Source organism: Centroberyx affinis, unplaced genomic scaffold, assembly GCF_046629955.1.
Source record: "Centroberyx affinis isolate AG114_WGS23_722 - 3 ecotype Tasmania unplaced genomic scaffold, CSIRO-AGI_Caff_v1 ptg000382l_1, whole genome shotgun sequence".
NCBI classification, from domain to species: domain Eukaryota; kingdom Metazoa; phylum Chordata; class Actinopteri; order Beryciformes; family Berycidae; genus Centroberyx; species Centroberyx affinis.
This window is the reverse complement of record NW_027279051.1, coordinates 1-16,381: the sequence shown is the minus strand read 5'-3', so window position 1 is coordinate 16,381 and position 16,381 is coordinate 1. Positions and strand designations below refer to the sequence as shown.

Here is a 16,381-nt window from a genome sequence, read left to right as displayed (position 1 = left end):
TACTGTGGGAAGAAATAGAAGACTTAGAGGAGAGAAATAAAAAGAAGAGTATGAAAGATGGCGGAAGAGTAAAAAGAGAAGAAATATAGTAACAAGCAGCCATTCCAGGGGTCCAGACATTGAAGTCCTTCTGGACAAGTCACATCATACTGTACATGCTTTGGCCAAATCACAGCCAGCACTGGTGCATGACATTGTGTCATGTTTCTTCAGCTCCACCCTGGATTCAATTGGACTAGTGGTTGTTTCACACTTTGACCAAGGGTGAATGCTGTTAAAAGCAGCCACAGGGGACATTATTGTGACTTTCTTTCCCTGAGGGCAGATTCAGTTTTAAAGATAAAATTCAGATAATTGGCATGCATTATCTGGACAATATGGAAATGTTTGTATTTACAGAGATTGACTACTCCATAAGGAGAAGCTGGTGTTTAAAAATGCTTTGTTTTCCCTTGGCTATAGTTGTTTACATGAGGGCAACATACAAAAATTTAATTTTTGAGCTGAAATTCCAAAACTGGACATATTTCCATTTCATCTACAATGACTGGAGAATTTTGTGATTTACTTTCATGAAGCTTGGTCATATATTATGCGAGCGTTTACAGTGGCTGTGTATAGTAGCCCACCATTTACAGTCAAACATTATCATGCACTGTAGGCTCATATTTTTAAAAAAAATCAAAAACCCTGTAGAAGAAGAAGAAGTAGAAGAAGAAGAGGAAAAACACGCAATAACAATAAATATGACATCTCTGTATTGGTCTCTTACCATATGCTTTGTCTTTGTCTTTCATAACTGATGTATGACAGAGAAAATCCATGCATCTTAAACAGTCAAAATGCTAAGCAGCTACCTCCAGCTAACATAAGGCAAGTCGTGGAGTGTGACGTCATGAAACCTTTTCTCACGCCGTCAACACAGGGACAGGTTTGCTAGCAAAATGTCCGAATACTGAACTTCAGTGCCACCCGCTGAAAGAGTTAAACATGTCGAAAAGTTGAACATCATAGGCATGGAGTCTTATCCTTCACTCATTGCCAAGCTCTTGTTGACTAAATGACCCTTTACTGCTAGGTATATCCTTCTCGCTTTATTTCAAACTGGCGCCCTTTAAAAAAAAAAGAGGAGGCGGAGAGTAGGGGGACTTTCTGTCAGCGACTCGCAGAACTCGGACCACAAACATGAAAGGGGCTGGCCTTATACTGTGGGAAATAAAAAGAAGACAGAAGATATTAAATGATTGTTTTCTATGGCTTCTGGCTTCAGTTGGAGGTGATTGAAAATGAGTTTCTCTCGCTTGCTACACTCCACCCACTGAGGTTTGCAGCAACTCAACCAATGAGATTATTTCTGCCTGCAGAACAGAGGAGCTCTGCCTCTGAGAAATGTTTGTATAACCAAAACTCCAACCTGCACTTCATCTCAGTTGCTTTAGTGAGCATTAGTTCATAATTTCTAACAATTCCTTCATCATCAGTTTGTCCTCCATGGCTTGTAATGAGTCTAAGGTTTGTATGGGGCTGCTTGTTGTGCACTTCAGAGAAGTCGAAGAAAAGTTGACATTCCAGTGAAAGAGGATCTTTTTCCACGCAGACTTTGACCTGTTCTGCTCTGACCTTTACACTTCCTATTTGCAGTGCTCAGCCTGGTTACCAACAGTGAGTAAGTGTGAAGCACAGATACTGTGGTTGAAAGCTAACCATCACTAGTCTCTCATCAGTGTACGCTCCATTACTATATAAATAAACTTGATGTGAAATAAACTTGACATTAACATTTTGGTGGGGCCTTAGTAAAGCTTGCATTTTCATCACAGCATTTTCTGTTGATTTCTGTGGGCTTTGAAGGTGTTTAAAGTCAAAATTCAGAGACACTGGAAGCCTACGCCCAATTTCCCCACAAGAATCATTAAAGTTTCATCTTATTTATCTATGGCAGTGGTGAATTTGGAGAGAAAACAGAGTGACGCGCGTGTATTAAACAGCATAAGTCTAAATCAGGATTAACCAGGCTGCTTTAAACTCAGTCCAGCTCAGTTTGAATTGATTCTGCAGTAAGAAAATGCTACAAATGGCCCATAGTCTTATCCATCAGGGGTGGTAGTAGCCTAAAGGAAATCAGCCATATTACTTATGGCTGTGTTTCTGCCCACACCAGCTTCTGCAGAAGTGGCCTGTGTGTTGCATGCAACCCAGCTTGATTTCCTATCAACACAGAGGTGATGGCCTGTTTGCTGTTAAACCACACAAAGAAACCCACAGGGTGAAAAAGAAACAGCGATGATGTCAATCACTCTAAATTGCAGCCACCCACACTGTATCGTGAAGCATCAAACACACACACTTTGGTGAATACTGACACTCGATTAAGATTTATTTTCTGTTACATTTCTAGGCATTTAGCTGCTGCTCTTATCCTGAGGAACGTAGAATGAGTGAACAGGTAGTTCATTTGGAATAGAATATAATAGAATAGAATAGAACATTGAGGACAGTTGTTGAAAGGTTTTGATGTGAATTTGGGCTTATTGCTATCTTTGGAGCGATGTCAGTTAATGTGTCTAGCTAGATATAAACTTGTTTCCTTTCTATTTCCTTCCTGAATCAGATATGATCATCCAGTGGAATAAACACGTCAACTTTTTTTCTCCTAACGTTTGATATGGTTTGATATGATTCAACGCTCCAATCAATACTTCACTTCAGAGCTTATTCTCCCCACTGTTGAAAAGGTTTTATGTTGTATCATTTTCTACTTCACAACTTGTCGTTTTCAGATTGGATTACATTCATTTTGATGTTATTAATCTGCTCTGACAGTTGTTTAAAGTTTAAAGAGGTGGTGGGGGAAGCTGTCTACCCAACATAATGTGTTATCATGCTGCTTGGAAAAAAGCAAAATAAAACAATACTTGGTGAAACGCTGCCCTGTACTGTTACCACCCAGTGTTTTGTGTCTGTCTTTTTGGAAAGGGGAAGTGAAACCGGGTGTATGAAGTAAATGGCAGCAGAAATGTTGCTGGTCAGTGAGTCAAGACGGAACCAAAAAAGAATCAGCATGTTTATGGACGCACCCTTCAAATCCTTATGAAACACCACCCAAATAGGTCCAAATGAGGATCTTTATTTCACAATGACATATCCACCATTTTAAAAAGTGGAGACCTAATCTGACAAAAAGGTGAAATAAAATCCCACGGTGGATTAGCATTAGTATTCTTACGTATTCTCTAAAAACCTCAAAATAGAAGATGACATACATAGTTAGTTGCATTTTTTTTTAAATAGTCAGCACATTTTCTTCCTGGATGGATAAATAACATCTTGGAATGAAACACTTAAAATTATTAAAGCAACATCTACAAAAACCTTTTTTTATGCAATATAAAACACATAATCACAGAGACACACGTGAATTGATATTTGATCATAGTATAGGCTATCATATGGTACAGAGAGACCCTGAGCTCCCACTAAGTCCCAATAGTGACTGAATGCAAAAAGCACCAAAACCACACAGCACCACCAAGCGGATAAGAAGGAAAACCTCAGAATTTGTTTCCCTGCATGACTGAGTTTACAAATCAACACCAGCAAGAAGGCTGATTCATGTTGCCCAGTTTCACTCTTTGATATTTCCAGTAAAAACAAATTTGTGGCTCGAGGTGTTAAAATATTTGTTTCTGTGTAAATACAGTCCGTGACTGATGCAATTTCAAGTAAACCTTTAACGCATATTTAACCTTTATTTACCCAGGGAAAATAGTCTGTGCATGCTTTTGCTCTTTTCCATCAACACCTTGCGTCACATTCGGGACGGAATACTTGATTGATCAATAATACAGGGAGGATTATACGGAAAAACACAATAACAGATTAAACATGGCTGTAAGGAGAAAATTGTACAATCATTTCAATATAAAAACACTACCGACAGCTTGCTGCAGAAATGAAATATTTATTGTTGCATAAACTGGTGAAAGACCAAGCTTTAAAAGATACAAAATAAAAAGTTACTTTTCATTCCAGGATAAATAAAGTATCTATCTATCTATCTATCTATCTATCTATCTATCTATCTATCTATCTACAGTATCTATACAGTTTTAAAAGGACAGAGGAAAACTCAGACATATGTTCTCTTTGACATCAGTTCATTACATATGAAAAAGCACTTTTGGACATCCCTGGGCTTTCACACCTAACATGGAATAAGATGCTGACTTAAAGCTGCACTAGGAAAAATACAGGTCTTATCAGCCTAATTCACAAACTGCGGTCCCACCCCCACTAATTGAGATCCAATAGATTCTCCCTATTTGTCCAAATGAAATTCTAGTTTCAGTATGGACCATATGGACACTTTTCCAGACAGGAAGTGACAAATCAAAAATACACACTGTCTCCTAAACAGCAGTGAGTAGAAAGAGCAATCTAAACTTGGGGGGTCCCATGTCACGTTATTAAATAAAACCCAAATTTCCGAGAGAATGCAGCATACTGTATAGCGTATAGCCTAAATACCAAGTTTGTGTATCCGCAAATTTCCGAGTTTCCCTGAATGCGGCATCAATCTGTCACGTCGGTAACGTCATGAACAAACTCGCGGGTTCTTATGTGACAGAGTGCAACTGCCCGTTTGACGTGCGCGTGTAACGTTAGTAACTAGATTTATCACAAGGAAAAACCACTTTGTGCTGGTCTCTTAAATGATTTACATTTTTGACTTCTAACTTGAACCGTAACTAGTTAGCACTTAACCTAACTGCTATACACCAGTTGGGTTGCTAGCCAACGTATGCTAGGTTTAGCTAGCGAGCTAACGTTAACTACTGTAAATTTAGGCCGAATTTGAAAGGCTAAAAGGCTCTGTAGCCGGGAGTTGGAAAACACTGTTGCTAGTGGAATATTGACCTGAAAACGCACCTGTCCTCAGAAGCGGATGGAAAAAGAGGAAGCTTCTCATGACAGACGTTTTTGAAGGGTAATTATTTTCCCCCAGAAATGGTCAACTTGTTTGTTAAAAACCATTTTGAAAAATGTTATGACATCATGTGTCATTACATTTTATTTTTGCTTCAATTAAGCTATGAACTGGTGTTTTTATATATAAAAAAAAATCTAATGTGCTATTGATATCAGTCAACAGTCTTTAGGACATATTTAACTTGCATCTTGTAGAGTTCAGAGGAGTGGCAGCCGCAGCATCTCAGGTCAGCCCAGTGCAAACCAGCACACTCCAGCATCAGGACAGTCCAGACCAGCACCAGACCAGACCAGTCCCAGCCCAGCAGCAGGACATATGTACTGTAGGTTTTGTGATTTTCAACTTTTATGTGACCATAGACAGCAGGTTTAACCGCCACATCAGCCCTATACAATGCTCTATGCAGTGGCAGGTTAAGGTTAAGTTAGTTCCAAGTTAGCATAAATAATAATAAACCCACAAACGAGTACCATAAATTAATACCATTATTTCTGTAGCCTGTAACTTCCTTCAAAAGTCATCAAATTGAGTGTTTCACTCAATTCACTCCACACCTCCCACCAAAATAATTGTACCCAAAATATATTGTAGATATGCATAAACTCTTAGAATGACAAATGTCTCAGTGGTCCTGCAGTTTGTGCTTGGAACAACAAACTTCATTCACCTCACCTGTCTGTATTAATGCAATGCTATCAAAATAATCTGTACAACATAGTGTGCATGTGTGATATTTGAATAGTAGAGATACGTACAATTATAACATGCCCCATACAGACTACAGAAGGGTGGAGTATAAACTTGTAGATGCTCAGAAAGGCGATTCAGTTTAAAAGGCATGTGCTTGAATTTGCATGTGTGAATTTGCAGTTACATCTGTGTGGCTGTATAAATGATAGTGTGTCAGGTAAGTAAGAATGTATTTTCCTTTTCATGTTTTCTTGTTGTCCATGTCTCTCTCTCTCTTTGGTTGCCTGACGCACTTCTCTTTACGGACCTGCAACAAAAACACAGCAAACAACTTAAAAACTCAACCACAGAGATATAGCCTACTGTTATTGAAGATGTATGGGTGCTGTCTGACATTTTACATTCAGTTGTAACCCGTTTAATTATCTGTAGAATGCAGCATAAAAAAACAAGACAAAATATGTATATGATATGGCAGCATTAGCTCTATAAGTATGATAAAATAGTTTAATATTACCAAGTGTTGTTCCCGCTTTGACTTCAGAATAAACAGTATCTTGAATTTCCGCAGGAGTTGATAATTCTGTGGACCGCAAAACATTAATTCAATTTAAATTTTAAATGGATGTGCATAGAGCCACAGTATTTTGATTCTTGGTCTCCAAATACTCAGTTTCAATCTGTAGCTCAGTAAATTACAGTAGCTGGCAAAGGTTGCCAGTAGGCTCCACTTTTACAATGACAATGTACTGAACTGGTGAAAACACTATGATAATGCCCAAAGTACTCATACCTACAACAGTTACCAATGCATGTATACTGAATAGTTTTCTCCAAAGTAGTATATACACATAAAAATAAAACGCAGAAGACAACATGAATGATCACTAACTAGCTCCCTGGTTACCACAAGAGTTGGCATTGAAATTAATAAAACACAGCTACCATTTCACAAACATGGCAGGTTCATATGTGTGGAGGGAGGACATACACAGAAATCACGTTAACGTGTGTCCAAGAGCAATATGTTGCACGCTAACACTACTGACTGCAGGTGGATATAGGCTTTACTTACCTTTGTTATCCTTGGCTTTACCTTTATTTTGGTGGTAAACCTGGGCATAGGTCACATTTGATTCTTCTAGAACAGAAGACAAATGTCAGGAATCATTTGTAAAGCAGACATGATAAACTACATTTGATTTTAACAGTTAAAACTGATGTTTTGCGTATTTGAATGATTGTCTGGTTTTAGGACTTAATGTGACCTTTTGGAAGCACAGCTGAAAACATGTTAGCAAATGGATGGATGGATAGAGTAAATAAAGATATTTGCAATTTGGGATCACCTCCTTTTTACTCTGAGGTGATACAATAGCTTCTGACAATAAAATGCATTAAGGGAAAATTAAATGAAACACTGTTCAGTTTGTTGATCAAATAAACAATACATTAAAAAGAAAAACATCTCGTGTGTGTTTTGGGGGTATGATCTACTACACAATATGAAACATCACGGCTAGACTACAAGAAAAGTAACAAAAACGTATGTTTTATTGCACGTCAGATGGCAGGGTATGGAAATACTGGATAAGGCACATGCCCCTTGATTTAAATGGACATGACAGTCATGGATATAATATGGATACAAACGTATATAAACAAACATTGACGACCCAAAGCAAACAGCCAAAGTGACTGAGGTGATTTGAACTGCATCCTGACCCAGGATTATATCTGGTATAATTAGTAATAATGCTGTAATACAGTATCAGTGAAAAGTTTGTGTAAATGAGCTTGTGGCTGAAAGGTTAGTGAGGATGATGAATAAATGATTTTACCTGTGGTTGATCCTATCTTCACATTAGAATAGACCGAGCTCTCCGCTGGATCAACATGCTTCCCTGTTGAGGATGATCAGATGAATGTATTTTTATACTTTTATATTTCGGCATTGCTGGCTATTCTGTATTCATTTCATGTTTATAATTTATGTACTCACCTTTCTTGTGAACGTTTTTGAGTTCAATTGAAGAATAGGTGCTTTCACTGGATTCACCTGCAGGTCCACCTGAAATGTAGATTTTTCTACTTACTGTAATTTCAGTCAATCAGTTACTCATGTTAATTTCAGTGATTCTAGCATTTCCAACTGATCCTTGCTAATCATAAAGTATATACTGTACCATTTTCAGTGTCTTCAGAGCCTTTGATAGATTCATAGACATAAGCATCACCTACAAGTCAGTAAAAATAAAGGTCAAATTCATCACTTTCATTCCATGTTACCAACTTAACCATCTCTTCTAACATACATCTTGTTCAAATTTGTCTGTAGCACTGAGCAAGTTACTTTTAATATTCTGTTTCCATTCAGTACAGCTCATCTCAAATTATATTTGAGTGTGGGATATTGTTTTAGAGATAGATGCAAAGCAAAGCTATATCATTTAGATATGTTTTAGAGCCTTTGATTGTTTTGTAGACGTTAGTACCAAATGTTGCTTAGTCAGGACCCAGGTGTAAGAAATGGCATTAATAGTATTTTCATACTGTAGAGCCAACATGTGAAAGTACTGGCTTGGTTTGGTTCAATAGTGTGAAACAGTGTTTGATTATGTTTAGGTACAATCTGTGAGGTACAGTGTTGTGCCATAGAACAGATGGTTATATAAATAAATTCTCTGACCGTCAACCTAATTGGTTGACTGTTTGATTTAAAAATAGATCAACAAAAAGTTCCAATCTTATGGGTTGTTCTTTGAAAAACCATCTCTCCATTGACTAGAAAGTGATTGTTAGAAATGTTAGTGTTAGGGTTTTGATTAGTCTTGAAGAGCAGTCATGATTGGTTTGAAGGCTGACCATGGAGAACAGTCCGTCCGTTCTCTTGATCTTCTCTCTGGTCTGTAGTGGAGCCCTGGTTGGTGCTCTGAGACTGGATGGGCCTCATAAATGTAGTAAATGTAGTAAATAACATGGAAGTTACCACTGTTATGGTTAAGATGAGAGAATTGGTGCTGTACTTACCTGCCACAACATGGATCTGTGAAAAACACATTTGTTGTTATATAGTCTTGCTTTGCAAATTGTTCCTCTGATATTCAATGTCATGACATAAGAGAGAATTGCTCAGTGATTTTGAAGTGTAGTCCCTCTAATATATGCAGGAAAAAGTCTCACCCTTGGACTTTCTGTAGCAACACAGCAGCAGCAGGAGTATGATCAGTAAAATGACAGTAACCAGTCCAATGATCAACCACACAGGAAGTGAAGAGCTTGTAGGGCTGGACACTGCAACTAGAGAGGTATTATTAAAACAGCACACCTGTGATGTCACTAGTATATGAACACAGACTTATTTTAAAGTGAAATCGCAACAAAAATTGTTTTGATTAAACTCTTAAAAGCTCTTTGTCACATCCATATCTGACTAACATTGAAAGCAGGAATATTAAGTGATTGAATTTACCCTAGTGACTGTATTCATGTAGATTTAATGGTGTTTCTTTTTTTACTACTCAAAATCTGTACTTTTACTGGGCTACTCTGAGTAAATTTAGTAAAAGTAAAAGTTTTAGATATAGGAGTATATGATATAAGATATAAGACATGATATAAAATCAGTCATTTAGCTGCATTCTTTTTTAGCGAGATACATATTTACTTAAATAATTTATAAGACAAGTTCTCTTACTCCAACCTAGGTGATTAGCTTGAAGTAACAGTACTTCTACCTGAGTAAAAAACTTCACTACTCTTTCCATCTCCAATTGTAACACAGTTGATGAAAAGGAAAACTCAGTAGAAGCTGTTTTAATTCGACTCACATTTTACTGCCATCCAACTCTGTAGTGATTCTGTTCCAGGGTATTCAGAGTATTTACACTTGTAGAAGCCTTCGTCTGACTTAGACACAGCATGGATAGTCATCTCCCCTCTGGTTTCGTTTTGGATGAGTTTGTCATTTTGATAGAAATCCACATTAGAACGTAATGGTCCTGTCCTGGATTTGCAGCCAAGAGTCACAGAATCTCCCTCAGTCACAGGATGGACAGGACTCACCAGGATAAGACTTCCATCTATGAAACAGAAAATTAAATATAAAGAGTTTCAATCCAAACTGACATATCCACTGTTCAAGTTGGACACCTACTATTACAAAAGATCAATGGCTAGAAAATAAAATTCAGTATGGAACATAATTTATAGTTAGTTAAGTTATAAGCTACCTTAAGACCCTTGCTGAAAGAGTGATAGATTTTTTAATGAATACACAGGCATGTAACACTTTGGAAACATGTCCACATGTTAGGAGTTTGCCAGGAAAATATAATGAAATGTTGAATGACTTAATTGAATGTAAAAAAAAAAGTTTAATTGAAACGCACACTGTCCAGTGATGTTGACTGCGTTGCTGAACTCTCCTGATCCAGACTCACACCAGTACACTGCACTAAACTGTATGTTGTTGATGTTGCATTTGGATCCAGTCATTGACCCCCAGTAAGGTGAACAGTGTGTCAGGTATCCTCCCTCAGTAAACCTCTTCACTCTCCACTCAGTAGAGTTTCCCTCACAGCTCAGTGAGACAGACTCAGAGGAGAAGTGCTGCGTTCTGTTGGGACTCACTGTGACAGAAGCTGATGAGCGACGATCTGAAAGACAACACACAATCAGAGGTCAAACTGAGAGCAGAGATATTATGAGATTATGAGAGAGATATTGAGAGAAAGAGGAAAATAATAAAGAATCAGCAAGTGAGTGAGTGGAGGAGGAGGCTAACTTGGAGGCTGGCTATATGGACAGATGGCTCGCCCATAAATGAATAAACGAATGAAACACTCACCTCCAGACCAGATAAACTTAGGTTCACTGTCATCAGTGTAAAACACTGGGTCTCCTCTCCCAGCTCTACACATATATCCTCCTGTGTGTGTCGGCCCATGAAGGATGTAGGAACCCTCTGCAGTCCCATCGTTGCTACCAGGCAGCAGCTCATAGGTGTAGGAGTTGTCTGATAGTTTGGGAACAGCCTTGTACCAGTAGAACCTCCATCCTGCAGATGAACCTTCAACCTTGCAGCTCAGAGTTACTGAGGCTCCAGGACTCAGCCATACAGGAGAGACGGTGAGGACAGACCTGGGTTTATCTGTTGGAAAGTATTTTTCTCAGAATTAAAACATGACATGATGTATAACTTAGCTAGTCTTGTCAGTGTATTACATGGAATGCTTGGACGCTGTCCCAACAACATATTTAGTAAGTTTTTGTTTAAGTGCTGCCTCCAAATATACAGTACAATATAATATGAAGGTATATACTGTATATTAACCTTTTAATGAATCCTTGACATTTTCAGTATGAATGAAAGACGATCTGACTTACATGATACTGTCAATTTGAAGGCACTGCTCCACTCTGTTGAAGACTGCTGTCCACTTCTCTGTCTGCCCTTACACTCGTAGTCTCCATTGTGGTATGTATAAACACTGCTAATCCTGAATTCATTTTGTTTTGGAGGTCTGTATGAGTTAGTTGTTCTCCATTCATACTCCCACTCAGTGTCTTCTCCTCCCTGGATCTCACATCTGAGAGTGATGGTCTCTCCACTGTATATCTGAGGCCAGTTGGGTTGCAGGGTCACAACAGCCTTATTTGCAACTGTTAATACCAAAAATCAGAAAAAACAGAATTAGGATACAGAAATGACTGTAAAATCAACATCAGACTTAATTGTTTTTTGCATTAATCCTAAATAATAATCATGAACACACACATTTTTTATTCCAAAACACATTGCCAAACTCACCATTTTTACCAATGTGGATTGAGTCACTGTACTCTGTGTAGTAAACTGAGTCTCCTCTCGCTCCTCTGCACCAGTAGAGTCCTTCCTGTGAGACACTGATTTTATTTGAGTTGGGATCATCATCTTGTGTGGTCAGGGGTTCAGAGTCTTTCTCCTTTCTGTACCAGTAGTACTTCCAGCCAGAAGATTCCTGCACAGAGCAGGTCAGGGTCACACTGCCCCCTACTGGTATGGCTGTTTTGTCAGCACTCAGTTTGGCCTTAGGTCTACGTGCTGTTAAGATTAGAGTGAAAAAATATTAAATTATTGTCCCCCTCAATGAGTCGAACTGACAAAACTTGGGGTAATGATGAATCTCACTTCTTCTGATATTTTCAAGACTACACTAAATGGTTCAGGGGGGCGCTACAATTACATAATGGAATAAATAAATAAATAAATGCATTTCAAAAGATGCAGTCCACTGAATGACGGCTCCTCTTCAGTTACTTCTTTCTCACACAAGAAGAAACCACAGGGTGACATATTTGTTCCTGATTGCCCCTGAGGGGACTGCATTATTTATGGGGATGACATGTTTACTATTGCCTTGTTGGGATGTGTAGATAGATGAAAACAAAAACATGTGACATAGGGACATTTTCTCTATGAATGAAAGACGATCTGACTTACATGATACTGTCAATGTGATGGCATTACTCCACTCTGTTGAAGAATATAGGTCACTTCTCTGTCTGCCCTGACATGAGTAGTCTCCACTGTCAGAAACAGAAGCTCTGACAATCCTATATGCAGCTTGTTTCAGAGGTTTGTTTGAGCTGCTTGTTCTCCATTCATACTCCCAGTCAGTGTCTCCTCCTTCCTGGATCTCACAGCTGAGAGTGATGGTCTCTCCACTGTATATCTGAGGCCAGTTGGGTTGCAGGGTCACAACAGCCCTGTTGCTAACTGTTCACACCAAAAATCCCCAATTAGGATACAAATAGAAATATAAAATCAACAGAACAAATTTGGTAATCATGAATGCTTGTTGTTTTATTCCAAAACAAACTCACCAATTTTGTCTATGGTTTTTGCATCACTGTACTGTGTGAAGAAAATCGGGTCTCCTCTCCCTCCTCTGCACCTGTAGAGTCCTCCTTCTGAGACACTGATGGCTTTGTTGAGGTTGGGTGCACCATCCTTCATGATCAGTGCTTCAGAGTCTGTGGTTTGTCTGTACCAGTAGTATTTCCAGCCAGAAGAGCCCTCCACAGAGCAGGTCAGTGTCAAACTGCGTCCTACTGGTATGGTTGATGAGTAAGTCCTCACTGTGGCCTTTGGTGGATTTGCTGTTTGGTTTAGAAGGAAAACATTTAAGAAGTAAAGTCACCATATGAAGACAAACACAGCTATACAGTATGCACATACAGTACAAGTTCAGTTCTGCCAACAGCTACTCTGTGTCACCACACTTTGACTACACCAGGGATGGGAACTCAAGTTTTTGACTCGCACTCAAGTGGCACGTACAAACTGACTTCAGACTCGACTCAAAATCTTAAAATTTAAAAATTACACTGTCTGAATGAATTATTAATTGCATGAAGTTAGTTCATAAATATTTTCACAAGTTGAACATTTTCAAAATCTATTTGTGTGAAAAACATTTGGATGGGGAGGGGTGGTGGGCTGTGACATTTTACAAAACTGAAATCTTTCATTCACATTGAATTAAGTACCTTATTGTGGGTATCGGTATCACTTTAAAGATTCTGGTATTCGTTCTGTATAGTAATTTTAAAACGATACCCAGGACTTATGACATCAGCTGCAGTGTCATTTTCAACAGCATTTGTTTACGGAGACTTTCAGTTATCGCAAGGCAGTATGATGCGTTAATTGATCCTGTACTGTACACTTGTGGTTCCTATCAGTACCTTTGTTTGGGTTACAGTACATCATCATTCTATTTAACCATTGCCTCATATACACATAGCTAAATAAAACACAATGTAATCAGCTGGCTGTAAATTCTCTGCTCTTAGAAATAACCATGTTGTGGTTTAAGCAGACGTCTGAGACTCATGACCAAAGACTTGAGCCTTGACTCAGACTTGTCCCTCAAACACTTGAGATTTGACTTGCATTAACTGACATTGTATGTGATCTACCAGAGAAGACAATCTGAGTTAGAGTCTTTCCTCTGTATCATTTCCAGGTCCAGTCTATATATTTAGACTTCATTGGTCAGAGTAGCTGTAGGCAGAGTCATGAACACAAAGATTTATTACATCATCCAGTTGACCTGATCTGACTCTCTGTTCAGATTAATATTGCACAGTCAGCAAGGAAAGGTCCAGACCAGTTATTTTTAAGGAGTTTGAGTTCTTGATGTAATGTTGGCATGGCAAAAACATTTTCAGATTTCTCACCATAGTGTGACAGCATCTTACCTTCCACTCTCAGTTCCCTCTCTTTGGATTCTACACCGTCCTGCTCACCAAATTTACACTTGTAGGATCCCTCATCTGTCTTTGATACTGGACTAATGGTCATTTCCTCTGTGGTTTCAGATATTTTGATTTTCTTTGTGTCCATTTCAACTAGTGATCCATCTCTGTAGAAACTAGCTCTGCTCTCATTTCCCTGAATACGAAGCCTACAGCGCAGAGTCACTGACTCTCCCACAAACAAGGCAAAAGCAGAACTTTCCAGGATCACATCACCATCTATGAAGCAGAAGAGGAGCCTTGTTTCAGTAAGTCAGCTCAGTCACATGATCACATACTGCATATACTATATATGTTGGGTAAGTGTTGTGGCAGCATATCACATAATGCACTCAGGATCTATGCAAGTGTGCTATCAGAATTCTACATTGACATTCAGATTTATTTTTTAATTATAATTAATATACAGATTCACCCTCTGTAGAATTTCCATCAAATTAATGATAAGCCTACTTTAGAAATATGTAAGTTAATTTCCCCATACAGTTCACACAACAGAAGACTGCACCACATAGTTTGTTGTGCAAGTCCACTTATAAATATGTTAATCTCTTGATTGTGAGAAATGAACTCTGCCCTTCCTCTCTTTTTTGTTATCTTATCCTTCATGGTTGTGTGTGTGATGGTTAGTTCTTTACACCAAAGAATATTATGTTGGATTACACCATCTGCTTAGCTTTATACCTACTAAACACACTTTCAGTTGAAAAGTGGTATAAATAATACAGCAACTCTGGTCAGCATTTAAGGGGTCTGAATCTAAAAAATTCTTACACTGTAAAGATTAAAATCCTAATTACATTTATACATCATACAAGCACAGTACCAAACAGGGTTATTATCATATATCTCCATGGGTTGAACAACATCCTTAATGACTGAAAACTAAAGAGTTAAATTAATGAATAAATAAGTGCTATAGGTGATGGTAAACAAGATGGTAGTGATAATAAGTTTGTTGACTTACCTGATACAGTCAGAGTGACTTTATTACTCTCTTTTTTATAATTTGTGTAACGGTTGTGATCGCCAATACACTGATATTCATCACTGTGGCCTGTTTCTAGAGGTTGTAATGTGAAGCGTTTAGACGCAGAGTAGCTGAAAAATTCTTGACCATTCCTGTTGATTTTGTAATACCAGTCAGTGTCCTGTCCTTCCCTCATGTCACATATGAATGTAACAGACTCTCCAGTAAATACATGGGACCAGTTGGGTTCAAGGGTCAGCACAGCATCTGTTCTCCCAACACAAACACATACAGCATAACACAATTAGAAGAAAAAATAAATACTGGAAATAGTTTTGTTTTGAGCAATATATAATTTGATACAGTTATAAGTTGTACAAATACATACAGTGAAATGATATGTATGGAAAAATGTAGCGATACAAAGAGAAAGCGATGAAGAGTGATAGGTGGAGATTCATCTTGAGTGAATGAATAGATAAAGAGAATAGAGAAAATTCTGTCATCACCTTGAGCGTGTCCATGGTAGAGGAGTGTACTCAGCACTAAAATAAAGATTGATACCTCATCAGACACTATCAAACTGTCAAAATGACAATCAACAAAGGCAAAACAGCTTGAGTTTCATCAACTGCTTGGATAGCACAGTTTCCATATTGATTACACCCACAAGACTCTGCTCTATTCAAACTCTCAGTGACAAAGAAATTAGACAAACCACTGATGCTCCGTTCTTTTCACCACAACATTTTCATTATTCTGTACCATTGGAACACAGAAAGTCACTGTTGTACTCACAGAATAACACAAGCACACAGAGCGAGGTGCGCCCCATCCTCACATCCAGCTCAGCCACTCTGTCGCTCTGCTTCTCACAAACTTTTCCACTTCCTATACAGAGTGAGCTTAAAACTTCTGTGCAGGAAGAGAGAGACAGCAAGCTGTGGTGAAAAAGAAATGACACTTCATGCCAGTATGAGTTTGTCCAACTTCTCCTTCTATGAGTTTAGACCATCGCTGCTTCCTTCCTCTTTACTGGACAAGCTCAGAAAACAATGTTTAGTTTGACCTAGACATATTTTTTATATGTATGATTGCAGGCACAGAAAATACATGTAATTATTGCAGATCCATAAGACATCGGATCCTTGCATCAGTGTTTCAAATAAAGTGAATAATGAATCAGAGCCTGACATGGTGAGGATTGGGGTGAAGCAGTGGCATTGTGTAAACCTTTCTATTTAAAGTTTACTCTTGTTGATACATATACTTTGATTTAAAACATGAATTGGATTTACAGGCATTCAGAAATGGTTAATTATTGTATATGTTTGTGGGATGTGAGTAAAAAGACATGTATATGATACACACATATGTTAGGTATGTGTCTATTTGTGCACATTGTACTTGCATTCACATGTAGTGTA

The 16,381-nt window shown here is 38.2% G+C and overlaps 1 protein-coding gene across 2 annotated transcripts; it reads right to left on the bottom strand.

Moving 5' to 3' along the window:
* Positions 1-3,996: 3,996 nt before the first annotated feature.
* On the bottom strand, positions 3,997-15,865 carry LOC139641516 (Fc receptor-like protein 5). Of its 2 annotated transcripts, XM_071515941.1 has the most exons (19): positions 15,753-15,865; positions 15,464-15,499; positions 14,952-15,221; positions 12,548-12,823; positions 12,165-12,440; positions 11,493-11,765; positions 11,057-11,344; positions 10,530-10,832; positions 10,072-10,338; positions 9,511-9,762; positions 8,864-8,974; positions 8,711-8,726; positions 8,546-8,628; positions 7,867-7,917; positions 7,683-7,751; positions 7,522-7,584; positions 6,756-6,821; positions 6,198-6,263; positions 3,997-5,987 (listed from the first exon to the last, which is right to left on the bottom strand). In XM_071515941.1, the coding sequence occupies exons 1-19, from the start codon at positions 15,787-15,789 to the stop codon at positions 5,980-5,982; spliced, it is 2,811 nt and encodes a 936-aa protein (XP_071372042.1). In that variant the 5' UTR covers positions 15,790-15,865; the 3' UTR covers positions 3,997-5,979. The 2 variants fall into 2 exon arrangements, with proteins under 2 accessions (XP_071372042.1, XP_071372043.1); XM_071515942.1 differs by lacking the exons at positions 15,464-15,499; positions 15,753-15,865 and adding an exon at positions 13,928-14,203 and having other exon boundaries at positions 8,864-8,980; positions 11,069-11,344; positions 14,952-14,989.
* Between the last annotated feature and the right edge of the window lie 516 nt (positions 15,866-16,381).

Coding starts and splice junctions, on each gene's coding strand:
- LOC139641516 (XM_071515941.1), bottom strand. CDS start 15,789: ATGGGGCGCACCTCGCTCTGTGTGCTTGTGTTATTCT. Junction 12,824..14,951: donor AGTCACTCTGACTGTATCAG/GTAAGTCAACAA, acceptor TAAACCAAACAG/CAAATCCACCAAAGGCCACA. Junction 9,763..10,071: donor AGTCAACATCACTGGACAGT/GTGCGTTTCAAT, acceptor TCTGTTTCATAG/ATGGAAGTCTTATCCTGGTG.